This window comes from Epinephelus moara, chromosome 19 (assembly GCF_006386435.1).
Source record: "Epinephelus moara isolate mb chromosome 19, YSFRI_EMoa_1.0, whole genome shotgun sequence".
Taxonomy (NCBI): Eukaryota; Metazoa; Chordata; class Actinopteri; order Perciformes; family Serranidae; genus Epinephelus; species Epinephelus moara.
The window spans coordinates 2167844-2181784 of record NC_065524.1 but is presented as its reverse complement, the minus strand read 5'-3'; the positions used below and the strand labels follow the sequence as shown (position 1 = coordinate 2181784).

Below are 13941 nucleotides of genomic sequence, written 5' to 3'. Positions count from 1 at the left end.
ACATTACACCTACATTCAACAGGCCCGTATTGAGGAACTGGAGGAGGAGATTGAGGCTGAGCGTGCTGCTCGTGCCAAGGTTGAGAAGCAGAGAGCTGACCTCTCCAGGGAACTTGAGGAGATCAGCGAGAGGCTGGAGGAGGCCGGTGGTGCTACTGCTGCTCAGATTGAGATGAACAAGAAGCGTGAAGCTGAGTTCCAGAAGCTCCGTCGTGACCTTGAGGAGTCCACTCTGCAGCATGAAGCCACTGCTGCTGCTCTTCGCAAGAAGCAGGCTGACAGCGTTGCTGAGCTGGGAGAGCAGATCGACAACCTCCAGCGTGTTAAGCAGAAGCTTGAGAAGGAAAAGAGTGAATACAAGATGGAGATTGACGACCTCTCCAGCAACATGGAGGCTGTTGCAAAAGCAAAGGTTCACATGCTATTTTATTACCCAAATTAGTAAATTAGGTAATTAATATTACAAATAAAATCTCATCACTGATCTCATCTCTCTTTTCCTCATCAGGGAAATCTTGAAAAAATGTGCCGCACTCTTGAGGACCAACTTAGCGAACTGAAGACCAAGAGTGATGAAAATATCCGTCAAATCAATGACACAAGTGCACAGAAAGCACGTCTCCTGACAGAAAATGGTATCTACAAGTTATCAGTGAATGATCTGTTGTGTGTCATTGAGAAACATAACACAAACTAATGGTATCATGGCATCTCTTACACAAGGTGAGTTCAGCCGTCAAATCGAGGAGAAAGAAGCGCTTGTCTCCCAGCTGACCAGAGGCAAACAGGCCTTCACACAGCAGATTGAGGAGCTGAAGAGACAGATTGAGGAGGAGGTTAAGGTAGGAAACTGTTAAGTAAGTGTGTATTGGTATATATGTTTGAGATTAAGTATATATATGTTGTATATTCAATCATATTTTTTACACCAGGCCAAGAATGCTCTTGCCCATGGCCTGCAATCAGCCCGTCATGACTGTGATCTGCTGAGGGAGCAGTTTGAGGAGGAGCAGGAGGCCAAGGCTGAGCTGCAGCGTGGAATGTCCAAGGCCAACAGTGAGGTGGCACAGTGGAGATCAAAGTATGAAACTGATGCTATCCAGCGCACTGAGGAGCTTGAGGAAGCCAAGTGAGTAACATTCATACAATTGAACGGCCAGTTCAGAAGTGTTTCATTTTGGCATAAGTCAGTTGACAACTGCACTGTTAACATTAAAACTTGCATTTAAATAAATGTTTCCAAAATATTTTTATTTGCTAATCCAACACCTGTTTAAAAATAAGATGAAAAATAATCCCTACCCTCAGAACATTAAGCCTGGGCAGAACACCAGAGTTACATCTGTAACACCAGTAGCTCCATTCAAATAGAGTATTCCCTCTTCCCACTGGGGCCAAATGGATTCAGCTACCTGTTGCATAATGTGTTCAGAGCTCACATTGTAAATTCTTGTTACTGAGGCCTCAGGTAATTTCCCACCGTTCACTGGGAGAAAAAAACTTGCCTTTTCCAAACAGGAAGAAGCTGGCCCAGCGCCTTCAGGAGGCTGAGGAGCAGATTGAGGCAGTGAACTCAAAGTGTGCCTCTCTTGAGAAGACCAAACAGAGGCTCCAGAGTGAGGTGGAGGACCTCATGATTGATGTGGAGAGGGCCAATGGGCTGGCTGCCAACCTGGACAAGAAGCAGAGGAACTTTGACAAGGTAGCATTGTTTACTTTATGTGGCTGAGCCATGTAAACAATGAAATAGATATTTTCATTTGTCTTTATACTGCTGTGTAACAATCTGAACTGCATTAATTGTGTTATTCAGGTGTTGGCTGAGTGGAAACAGAAGTACGAGGAGGGTCAGGCAGAGCTTGAGGGAGCACAGAAGGAGGCTCGTTCTCTCAGCACTGAGCTGTTCAAGATGAAGAACTCTTATGAGGAAGCTCTGGATCAGCTGGAGACCATGAAGCGTGAAAACAAGAACCTGCAGCGTGAGTTCTACATTATCTAACAGTTACACTGTATTCAACATGTTTTAGAATAAATTCTTTATATTCTACATTTTAAGGCTTAACGATTTACACTTGTATCTATCTGCAGAGGAGATCTCAGATCTGACTGAACAGATTGGTGAGACTGGCAAGAGCATCCATGAGCTGGAGAAGTCCAAGAAGCAGGTGGAGACAGAGAAGTCTGAAATCCAGACAGCTCTTGAAGAGGCTGAGGTACTTTTTTTTTAAAAGATCTGAAAAACATTCTAAATCAGAGACAAATATATTATTAAAGGTTTGAAGGCAGAGATGGACGTTTCGTTCTTTGATATCATCAGGGAACTCTGGAACACGAGGAGTCTAAGATCCTGCGTGTCCAGCTGGAGCTCAACCAGATTAAGGGTGAGGTGGACAGGAAGCTGGCAGAGAAAGATGAGGAGATGGAGCAGATCAAGAGGAACAGCCAGAGGGTGATTGACTCCATGCAGAGCACTCTGGATTCTGAGGTCAGGAGCAGGAATGATGCCCTGAGAGTCAAGAAGAAGATGGAAGGAGACCTGAATGAGATGGAGATTCAGCTGAGCCACGCCAATCGCCAGGCTGCTGAGTCCCAGAAGCAACTGAGAAATGTTCAGGCACAGCTGAAGGTACTGTAAGACTCAGAGTTGTTGCACAGACTGTGGTCAGTGATGGAAACATGTATGTGAATATTTTCCTGATATTTTTCCACTAGGATGCGCAACTGCACCTTGATGATGCTGTCAGAGCCCAGGAGGACCTCAAGGAACAAGCTGCTATGGTGGATCGTAGGAACGGTCTCATGATAGCTGAAATTGAGGAGCTCAGAGCTGCTCTGGAACAGACAGAGAGAAGTCGCAAAGTTGCTGAACAGGAGCTGGTGGACGCCGAAGTCGCAAAGTTGCTGAACAGGAGCTGGTGGACGCCAGTGAGCGTGTTGGACTTCTGCACTCTCAGGTGAACAAACCCAGTCATTTAGTCAATAATTTAAAAAGCTAGTGAGATTTAAAATAACCTGAAAATCAGGCATGTGATGACTCAAGTGCCTACATTTTTTTAGAACACAAGCCTTCTGAACACCAAGAAGAAGCTTGAGGCTGACCTGGTCCAGGTCCAGGGAGAAGTGGATGACACTGTTCAGGAAGCAAGGAATGCAGAGGAGAAGGCCAAGAAGGCCATCACTGATGTAGGTTTAAACTTCATTTGTTCATAAGCCAATGTATTTTTTTCATCACATTTCTAATCAATGTTTTATGCTGTATTCTCTAGGCTGCTATGATGGCTGAGGAGCTGAAGAAGGAGCAGGATACCAGTGCTCACCTGGAGAGGATGAAGAAGAACCTGGAGGTCGCTGTTAAGGACCTGCAGCACCGCCTGGATGAGGCTGAGAACCTGGCCATGAAGGGTGGAAAGAAGCAGCTCCAGAAACTTGAGTCAAGGGTAAGAAATTCATGTTGAGATTTTTGCAGTTGAACAAATGTAAGAAAACGTATGGAATCTAAATATTCTATGAATTTTCTGTTTTTCTGAAGGTGCGTGAGCTGGAGGGAGAGGTTGAGGCTGAGCAGAGACGTGGAGCAGATGCTGTTAAGGGTGTCCGCAAATATGAGAGGAGAGTAAAGGAGCTCACCTATCAGGTACAGTCACTTTGACATTTAACAAGTACAGTACAACATTATCTAATCTTGTTACCATTAAAACTATTTTAACATGCAAATCTGTATTTTCTATTAAAGACTGAAGAGGACAAGAAAAACATTACCAGACTGCAGGATCTGGTTGATAAGTTGCAGCTCAAGGTGAAGGCCTACAAGAGGCAGGCTGAGGAGGCGGTAAGGACATATATTTGATAATATGTCATAGTTAGTGAATTCAATGTGTTGGAAAAGATTGCTGCACACTGACATCTATGTTTTACTTTTTTCAGAGCGTTTGGTCTATCAAACCTTCATTAAAGCATAGTTCTGTATCTGTACTTGATGTACAGTCATTTCATGTGCAATAGACCAATGGACTTTTTTAAACATTTAAACATTTTTTTCTGTTTTGTATTCCAGGAGGAGCAGGCCAATGTTCATCTCTCCAAGTGCAGGAAGATCCAGCATGAGCTGGAAGAGGCTGAGGAGCGTGCTGATATTGCAGAGTCCCAGGTCAACAAACTGAGAGCAAAGAGCCGTGATACTGGCAAGGTAATTATGTCAATTTAGTGAAAAATAACAATTATAATTCTTTGACATATACAGTATCTGTCAGTTTGTTAGAGCATATTCTTTACAGTATTATATTCACCTCACAAACCATCAGGTTTAGATTATATAAAATGAACTGATCTACGTTATTGTCACCTAAAGCTATTCAAACTCACACAAACAATTTATCTGTTTTTTGTTTTTTTTTACAGGGAAAAGAAGCAGCTGAGTAAAGCGCGCTGAGTGTTTCACCGTGATGAATCATATAATATGATATAATTCATGATGAAACAATAAAGATTAAGCTGTTTATCTTAACTTCTGACTGTAATACTTTCATCTCTTTGCTTTCCATGAAAGGTAGTTGGTGTGAGATTTGAAAAAAAACCTTTAAATACGAGGATCATGTTAAAAACAAAAGGTACAATGGTTTTACAATGATTAATTAATGCAGACAATATATTTTTTGCGTAACATAGAATAATATGTTTTATAACACATTTTTAAAGGCCCCTTAGATGGGATCCCTGTAACACTCCTACATTAGAAAGTTGTTAGCCAAACATTCTTAGTATTTGAGGTTAAGGTGGCATCTAACAAGGGAACAAACAAAAAAGGTAAATGTGTGTCAGTTCTGGCACTTAGATCTTAACCTGGAAAACTAAAACTAAAAATATTAATTATCTTATCCAAGATGAGCTCTTCCTTGTGAGCTATCTTTGGAGGCCACAGGTAGTACTTCAGCAGCACAATAAACTCTGGTATCCTAGAACCACAACTTTGGCTCTGATCAGAAAGCAGCCAGCTGCACTTCCTCAGAATATCAACAAATGGTGTCACTATCTATTAAATCCAATTACATAAATATTGAATAAAATAGTCAGAAGGCAAACTAGTCAGATCATGTCCAATAATAATAACATTTATTTAAATCAGGCACACCACAGAGCCGAGCATTGAATGATCCTGTATAAAGGATTCAAAAATAATTTTGGATCATTTGGAGGTGTGATGTAGGTTAGTGAGTACACCTGATTTTCAAAGTAAACATTCCTGAATGTATCATTCTTAATTATATATTACAATACAGAAGTTTTTTCAGATTGCAAATTATTAAGTTATGTCACTTTATTGGGTGATAATTTAAAGTGGAAATTTTCGGACTGTTTTTCATTTTGCAAGTTCAACACTACTGCCTGTGACATTTGAAAAATGATATTGCTCAGCAGGTTGACTTTCAAAGTGCAGTGCATGGAGCCAAAAATGGACTTGAAGCTATGTCTGCAGAGTCAGTCGAAGTGTTAATAGCTTGACATATGAGTGTGAATACCACAGACATATCTCTTACACCTAATCACAAATAGTAGTTATTCTTCATTAATTAATTCTTGTGAAGCTATATAATTTAAACAGTGTTGCTCAGCTCAAATGTGTTATTTTGAAACATTAAGCTCCATTTAGTGTTTAGGATTTTAAATTATTTATTTATTTATTTTTTTAATCAAACAAATTAAACAATCTCTGAGATGGATTTGAAAATCATGTTTGTCCAAAGAACTTAAATTAAAGTTACCTATTTTAAGCAGGGATCACAAATTCAGGATGTGTCTTTGCTGATGGAAAAACCTGAAACATAATAGGTATACAAGCAACAGGTGTCACTCACTTAAGCTACGCAACAGATGTCATTCTTACCATATTTGGCATGTGTCCCATATTTAACTCATGCTTTGTAAGCGAAACATATCCACTACAGGGATTCCAATTCAAGTCTGTGGGTGCAGTAGAAGACCTATGAAGCTCATGTTTGTGGTGACATTATCTACTTTGATGCTTCAGTACACAGTAGTCCAAATACACAATACTTTAATCATGTGTATGAGAGCAATATGTTTTTATTAATTAAAAGTTTGATACTAATTATTAACTATGTTTCCTGCAGTTACTAAAGATAGGTATGCATAACAACTTTTGACTTATATTGCACACAATGAAATGGTTTAATGTGAAGTAACTATTGATTTTAGTTATTATAAACTAAATAATATAAATAATATATATAATTAAGTATATGTGAAATTTTCAAGTCATTACTAGCTCTATCGCTGTAGCCCAATAAAAATTGCTTTGAAATCAAACAATGGGGTTCATCATACGTTGTTTTCCGAATCTATTTCATGTCCAGTACAACCCAATCACATGAACTTATAATAATAGTAGGATTAACACAGAGAAGTAACCCCCTGATATGAGTAAAGGGAGTCAACTGGTGGCAGGAATTTAGGATCTAAAGGATCCTCTAAAATAGACAGCGAGAGGTTGCCAAGTGTTTGAGCAGCTGCTGATGCTACTGAGTGCATGCACTGGCTGCTAAGACTGAGAAGTAAACAGAGGCAAGAAGTACATTTATAAACAAAATTGTTTTGTTCACATTGACATTTAACACAAAAAATAAAACTAGGTATCACTGAAAAAAAATAAAATATCCAAATGTATGTAATACTACAAAGTGAAGATTTAAGAATATGTGAATTAACTCAAGGTGAAAGCCTATGCGTACTAAACTCACCAACTTCTGAAACCACTGAGTCATTTATGGGACCTAAAACTGTAGTTACAGGAAAAGGCTGAGAAATCCTTACCTACATACATCAAGTTCTTGAAAGGAACAAAGAGGGAAAGAAGGCAACTGAGAAATCAGTTTTTAGTAATTACAGTAGATGACTGTCAGTGTAGTCCATCACATTGTTTCTCCTGAGGAAAAAAAGTGAATTTATATTAAACCAATATGAAACACGACAAATCAAATTTTACATACACAAATCTGCATTCCTCAAATAACAGTTAGCTACAACATCAAGCATGCATACTGTTTTTGAAAGCATACATAACATCAGCTGTTTTAAAGCTCATATGAGCTTTTATCAGAGGCAAAAGTGCCATTTATTCCTTACATGGTTTAGAGACAAACAATTTGCAAACAACATTAAATATCACTCATTTGCTTAGGCAACAACAGCTGTAGTCAACTTGATGACTTGATGGCAGCTGCAAAAGATTCCAATGGTGACCCTAAATCAGATAAAAAGACAAGTTTGACTTTATCAAAATGTTCACAGTTGCCAGTGTCTCAAATCATTCCTGCAGAATAATCCTTCTACATGTGTGGACTATTTTGATAAGTTTGTGTTTTACTGCTAATTAGTGCTCTTTGCTTTCTTTTACTATTTCACTATTTAGAATACAACTATTTCAGTCATTTCAAAGTGTTTCAAAAAAACACTTTGAAATGAAAATCACGCTCCTAGAAGGGCAGAAAATAGACTTAAAGCCTGTAAAGATGCTCAAGGTCATGGTAACACTTGTAAAGCATTAGTGAAATGTGAGATGTAACCTCTGTGAAAATCTTTATTAATTAAAATGAAAGCATATCTGTTCCATCAGCTGGACAGCTAAAAAATACTGCTGACAAGCATTCAGTGGTGATACAGTGTTAATCATTGGGACATGGTCAAAGGCAACTAGAGTTGCCTCATTAAAAAAAGAAAAATCTGTTATAAGTGATGTAAAAGGAGGCTTTATGTGCAGACCTCCCCTTTCTCTTATGTTGATATGATACCATGAATTGTCATGCCATGAAAGACAAATTAGTTTCTCTCTGGCTCAAATCCAAAACAATATATGCATACTAGGACCACCTGTTCCTATCGATGTGTGTTGTCCACATTTGGCATGCAGCCATGTTTAACTGTTGCTGCGTAAGCAAGGCAGATACAATATAAGCAGGTCCAACAGAACAAGCAGTGTGTGGTAGAAGACCCTTGGAGACTTCAGCTTGTGGTAGGCTAATCTTCTGTCTGACTTATAGCTTATTAATGTATTCATGATTTGAGAGATTAATTTATAATATCAATTAATATCTAACATATATTTTGCTTTCTTTGCTTTCATATTTTCACCAATAACAAAAACTATGTGATTTGTTCTCAGCAGGATTGCGGAATAATCAAACTTTTGAAAGAGAGTGGGTCAGGTATAAATCTTTTTAAAATATCTTTAATTTGTGTTTACCTTAAGTGGAACATTTCATTCAGTTGCAAAGTTTTAATGATCCAAGTTTGTCAAAACGAAGACTGATGTTAATGTTATCACTATCAACACAGTCTAGAAAATGAGCTTGAATGAACTGACATGAACTCACCTGAAATGATGCACAAACATCAATTTGATGGTGATGTGTTATTATTTAATTGGACGCTAAAATTCTGACCTGTTCATTCACATGCCCTGAAAACATAAATAAATGAAAAAACAATACGATGACAATTATTTATATTTACCTCACAGACATAAGCCGCCACCATGAGTACAGACGCGGAGATGGCCATCTATGGCAAGGCTGCCATTTACCTCCGGAAGCCAGAAAAGGAGAGAATTGAGGCTCAAAACAAACCTTTTGATGCCAAGAGTGCCTGCTACGTGGCCGATGCCAAGGAGCTATATGTAAAGGCAACAATCCTCAAGAAAGATGCTGGCAAAGTCACTGTCAAAGTCCTGGACACTGAGGAGGTTGGTATCATAAAGTCTGAGTCATCTGGGAATTCAGTATAATCAGTTCTGATTTTCACAAATGTTCCATTCCAGGAGAGGACAGTCAAAGAAGATGACGTCTCTCCAATGAACCCTCCCAAGTATGACAAGATTGAGGACATGGCCATGATGACCCATCTCAATGAAGCCTCTGTGCTGTATAACCTCAAAGAGCGTTATGCAGCATGGATGATCTACGTAAGACAATGTGCCTAATGACATAAGAGTATGGTTGGAAATACTTGACAGAAACATAGAGTTAACTGTTGAATCTCTGTGATCACTTTCAGACCTACTCTGGGTTGTTCTGTGCCACTGTGAACCCCTACAAGTGGCTCCCAGTGTACGATGCTGAATGTGTGGCTGCCTACAGAGGCAAGAAGCGTATGGAGGCTCCACCCCACATCTTCTCTGTCTCTGACAACGCTTATCAGTTCATGCTTACTGGTAAGTCATCACCATAACAATGTCCAGTTTATATGAGGTTTCTGTTGCAGTAAAACATGATTCATTCTTGTTTTTATTTAACAGATAGGGAGAACCAGTCTGTCTTGATCACGTAAGTTTGTTACATTTACATTTGTTGACTCTGTTTAACACAGTCAGATATCTTGATCAGCTTCTTATAAGTCTGTGTCTATACCTAGTGGAGAATCTGGTGCTGGAAAGACTGTGAACACCAAGCGTGTCATCCAGTACTTTGCAACAATCTCAGTTGGTGGAGACAAAAAGAGGGACATGTCAAAGGTGTGTAACTGTGTAATGATCACAATTCAGTTATCTTTCAATACGACATATATTTCCGGGGGGGAATAAAGTCATTTTCTGATAGCAAGTTTAAACCTGGATTATAGGGGTCACTGGAGGATCAGATTATTGCAGCCAATCCCCTGCTGGAGGCCTACGGTAACGCCAAAACTGTGAGGAATGACAACTCCTCTCGTTTTGTAAGTATGGAGCGATTTCTACACGAGGCAGGTCTTGTTACAGATTGTCAGTGTCATGGGACATTAAAAATTCCTTTCTTCCAAACAGGGTAAATTCATCAGAATTCATTTTGGCACAACTGGCAAACTGGCTAGTGCTGATATTGAGACATGTAAGTAATAACACTCATATCAACAACTGGAATTGAGAATTGGCCAGGCTGTGACTTATGAACAATATTTGCAGATCTGCTGGAGAAGTCTAGAGTGACATTCCAGCTTCCTGATGAAAGAGGCTACCACATCTTCTACCAGATGATGACCAACCACAAGCCTGAGCTGATTGGTAAGCAAACTGAGATTCTGCGCAACGTGTAACCATATTACAACTTTTTTATGAAACACATGTATTGACATTTTCACCCTTTTTTGATCTCCAGAGTTGGCACTCATCACAACCAACCCCTATGACTTCCCCATGTGCAGCATGGGTCAGATCACTGTGGCCAGCATTGATGACAAAGTTGAGCTGGAAGCCACTGATGTGAGTGATCCCCACTTCAAAATGTTTAAATATATTTTGTGCATTAAATGCATCATCAAAAGTGCTTTGTTGGATGCATTTACTTAAGTGATTATATTTTGTGTGGACACCTCTTTTGAATTTAGAATGCTATCGATATCCTGGGCTTCTCCGGTGAAGAGAAGGCAAATATCTATAAGATGACTGGTGCTGTGCTCCATCATGGTAACATGAAGTTCAAGCAGAAGCAGCGTGAGGAGCAGGCTGAGCCTGATGGCACAGAGGGTGAGTATTCAATGTCAGCGAAAATAAAATATCTTGGAGCACAACAGTAATAAAGTTTTTAATCACACTGGTTTCTGATGGAAATCATTGAACTGTTTTCAGAGGCTGACAAGGTTGCTTACTTACTGGGTCTGAACTCAGCTGACATGCTGAAGGCTCTGTGCTATCCAAGAGTAAAGGTCGGAAATGAATTTGTCACCAAGGGACAGACTGTACCTCAGGTAAACAAGATATACATATATATTTGTTTTAATTTACATGTAGCACATGTGTATCTATACATACATGAATTATCAACATCCAATATCCTACCATTTAAAACAGATTATTTTTGTTGGTTGTAGTGAAATTATGTAATGTAATGTAAAAATAGTTTATTTGAAAGAAGAAATGCAGTGGGAGAGTTCAATGTATTACTACTCTTGATGTGTTTTATACATTGCATGCTAAATGCAAATTAAGTCAAGATCTACCTTAGCTGTATTTCCTATTTTGGACACTTTGTGTCATTTGTCTCATTAGGAGAAGTCTGAATTACCAGTAATCTAGCATTTTACAAAGGGTTGATGGACTTTATAAAATGACATCATTGTTTTTATTCAGGTGAATAACTCAGTGAGTGCCCTGGCCAAGTCTATCTATGAGAGAATGTTCTTGTGGATGGTCATCCGTATCAACCAGACACTGGATACCAAACAAGCAAGACAGTACTTCATTGGTGTCCTGGATATTGCTGGCTTTGAAATCTTTGATGTGAGCTTCATTTCCAAAAAATTCAGCAGCCAATCATTTTCATGACGGAATCATTCTTATTGCCTGCAAGAGACTATGCTGATTATTTTTCCCTCACAGTTCAATACCTTGGAGCAGCTGTGCATCAACTTCACCAATGAGAAACTGCAACAGTTTTTCAACCACCACATGTTTGTCCTGGAGCAAGAGGAGTACAAGAAGGAGGGTATTATCTGGGAGTTCATTGACTTTGGCATGGATTTGGCTGCCTGCATTGAGCTGATTGAAAAGGTAATCACTTGATTTTGTGATTATATGTAGTTGTTCTCGATTTAACTTAATGTGTCACTTAATTACAAACTTTTTCCTATGTTTTTTCAAGCCTATGGGAATCTTCTCCATCCTTGAAGAGGAGTGCATGTTCCCCAAGGCCACAGACACATCCTTCAAGAACAAGCTGTATGACCAGCATCTTGGCAAAAACAAAGCATTTGAAAAGCCAAAGCCCGCCAAGGGCAAGGCTGAGGCCCACTTCTCTCTGGTGCACTATGCTGGTACTGTGGACTACAATATCATTGGCTGGCTGGACAAGAACAAGGACCCACTGAATGATTCCGTTATCCAGCTGTACCAGAAATCCTCAGTGAAACTGCTGCCTGTCCTGTATCCTCCCGTCGTTGAAGGTATGATAGTAACTACAGTAAACTAAAACCCATCTCAAGGTCAAACATACTGTATATTTTTCAATAACAAGCATGTGTTCATGTTCATTTGACATCACAATCTAACAAAATATGTGTACTGTAAATTATCAACAGAGACTGGTGGTGGCAAGAAGGGAGGCAAGAAGAAGGGTGGTTCTATGCAAACTGTGTCTTCACAGTTTAGAGTAAGGATTAACATTGCAAATGCATTTCATATATCTCAGTCTGTATGAAAACTAATAAGACTGATCATTTTGGATCTACAGGAGAACTTGGGCAAGCTGATGACTAACTTGAGGAGCACCCATCCTCACTTTGTGCGCTGCCTGATTCCCAATGAGTCAAAGACTCCAGGTACATAGAGAACATAATCTCAATAGACTCATTGAGAACTGGTTTAGTTTTGTTGTTGTGGTTTATGACATTTTGTGTTGTTTCAACAAGGAGATTATTTCATTAAAAAAAGTTTATCAAGAAATTTCTGTTTTCCAGGCTTGATGGAGAACTTCCTGGTCATCCACCAGCTCAGGTGTAACGGTGTGCTGGAGGGTATCAGAATCTGCAGAAAAGGTTTCCCCAGCAGAATCCTCTATGGTGACTTCAAGCAGAGGTATCAGTGAATATTTCAACATAGTTTTGATGCAGATTATTAAAAGAAAATGCTCACACTGACCATTAACTCTCTTATAAAAGGTACAAAGTGCTGAATGCCAGTGTGATCCCTGAGGGCCAGTTCATTGACAACAAGAAGGCTTCAGAGAAGCTGCTTGGGTCAATTGATGTTAATCACGATGAGTACAAATTTGGACACACTAAGGTAAGCACCTTTCTGTCCTTTTTTTTGTTTGTTTTTTTTAAATGAAGAATAATGAAGATGTTCAGTCCAGTGTGTTTGAGGGCTTTTCTGTGAACAATATATTATGTACCAGACATATTTATTAATACTTAAGCATAACATCTGAAAACTACTTACTTGACTTTAATGAATTCAGTTCCAAGTGCTCAGATGTTAGAACAGAGGCAGGGCAGCCAGCATGTCTCCATTCACGAAACCCCTTACGGCTTAGAGGACTTGAACCATGTAGGGTAGGTGAAGTAATCACAATCTGAGTTTATCCTGCATTTATTTTTATTTTTTGTTTGTTCAGGTGTTCTTCAAGGCTGGTCTGCTGGGTGTCCTTGAGGAGATGAGAGATGAAAAACTGGCAACTCTGGTCACCATGACTCAGGCTTTGTGCCGTGGTTACGTCATGAGGAAGGAGTTTGTGAAGATGATGGAGAGGAGGCATGTTGAAAACAGATCAATCTGAATGACTGTTTGAAAAAGTACAAACAACATTGTCTATAATAGCTACTTCTTATCTGCAGGGAATCCATTTATACCATCCAGTACAATATCCGCTCATTCATGAATGTGAAACACTGGCCATGGATGAAGGTGTACTACAAGGTCAAGCCTCTGCTGAAGAGTGCTGAAACTGAGAAGGAGCTGCAAAATATGAAGGAGAACTATGATAAGATGACAAATGACTTGGCTGCTGCCCTGGCCAAGAAGAAGGAACTGGAGGAGAAGATGGTGTCCCTTCTACAGGAGAAGAATGATCTGCAGCTGCAAGTAGCATCTGTAAGTTCACATCAACAGACAGTTGTGCTATTTCAGGATTTTCACTGTCAATGTGCTAACATGTTTTTTTCATGAAATTAACTAGGAAGCAGAGAATCTGTCAGATGCTGAGGAGAGATGTGAGGGACTTATCAAGAGTAAGATTCAGATGGAGGCCAAACTCAAAGAGACAAATGAGAGACTGGAGGATGAAGAGGAAATCAATGCTGAGCTCACTGCCAAGAAGAGAAAACTGGAGGATGAATGCTCTGAGCTCAAGAAGGATATTGATGACCTGGAGCTTACCTTGGCCAAAGTGGAGAAGGAGAAACACGCCACTGAGAACAAGGTTCCTAAATAATACTCTGTCCAGCAGATCAAGCAAAATTATG

At 39.5% G+C, this 13941-nt stretch overlaps 2 protein-coding genes across 2 annotated transcripts in view; both read left to right on the top strand.

The window, feature by feature from the left end:
* The window catches only part of LOC126407097 (myosin heavy chain, fast skeletal muscle-like), an 11451-nt gene extending 6947 nt beyond the window's left edge, over positions 1-4504 (top strand). Inside the window, exons 25-40 of the mRNA XM_050071780.1 lie at positions 23-412; positions 509-635; positions 724-842; positions 933-1129; positions 1519-1702; positions 1814-1979; positions 2089-2213; positions 2318-2626; positions 2713-2886; positions 2925-2954; positions 3058-3183; positions 3267-3437; positions 3530-3634; positions 3734-3829; positions 4055-4186; positions 4399-4504. Of these exons, the coding sequence (XP_049927737.1) occupies positions 23-412; positions 509-635; positions 724-842; positions 933-1129; positions 1519-1702; positions 1814-1979; positions 2089-2213; positions 2318-2626; positions 2713-2886; positions 2925-2954; positions 3058-3183; positions 3267-3437; positions 3530-3634; positions 3734-3829; positions 4055-4186; positions 4399-4419 (2472 nt within the window). The 3' untranslated portion in view covers positions 4420-4504. The remainder of the gene's footprint in view (positions 1-22; positions 413-508; positions 636-723; positions 843-932; positions 1130-1518; positions 1703-1813; positions 1980-2088; positions 2214-2317; positions 2627-2712; positions 2887-2924; positions 2955-3057; positions 3184-3266; positions 3438-3529; positions 3635-3733; positions 3830-4054; positions 4187-4398) is intronic.
* A 4029-nt stretch (positions 4505-8533) lies between these two features.
* The window catches only part of LOC126407095 (myosin heavy chain, fast skeletal muscle-like), a 9992-nt gene continuing 4584 nt past the window's right edge, over positions 8534-13941 (top strand). Inside the window, exons 1-21 of the mRNA XM_050071778.1 lie at positions 8534-8755; positions 8831-8974; positions 9067-9223; positions 9308-9335; positions 9424-9523; positions 9631-9723; positions 9812-9875; positions 9950-10048; positions 10143-10246; positions 10372-10510; positions 10613-10731; positions 11114-11263; positions 11363-11533; positions 11625-11925; positions 12061-12131; positions 12213-12300; positions 12439-12556; positions 12640-12763; positions 13095-13231; positions 13315-13570; positions 13656-13898. Of these exons, the coding sequence (XP_049927735.1) occupies positions 8549-8755; positions 8831-8974; positions 9067-9223; positions 9308-9335; positions 9424-9523; positions 9631-9723; positions 9812-9875; positions 9950-10048; positions 10143-10246; positions 10372-10510; positions 10613-10731; positions 11114-11263; positions 11363-11533; positions 11625-11925; positions 12061-12131; positions 12213-12300; positions 12439-12556; positions 12640-12763; positions 13095-13231; positions 13315-13570; positions 13656-13898 (2913 nt within the window). The 5' untranslated portion in view covers positions 8534-8548. The remainder of the gene's footprint in view (positions 8756-8830; positions 8975-9066; positions 9224-9307; positions 9336-9423; positions 9524-9630; positions 9724-9811; positions 9876-9949; positions 10049-10142; positions 10247-10371; positions 10511-10612; positions 10732-11113; positions 11264-11362; positions 11534-11624; positions 11926-12060; positions 12132-12212; positions 12301-12438; positions 12557-12639; positions 12764-13094; positions 13232-13314; positions 13571-13655; positions 13899-13941) is intronic.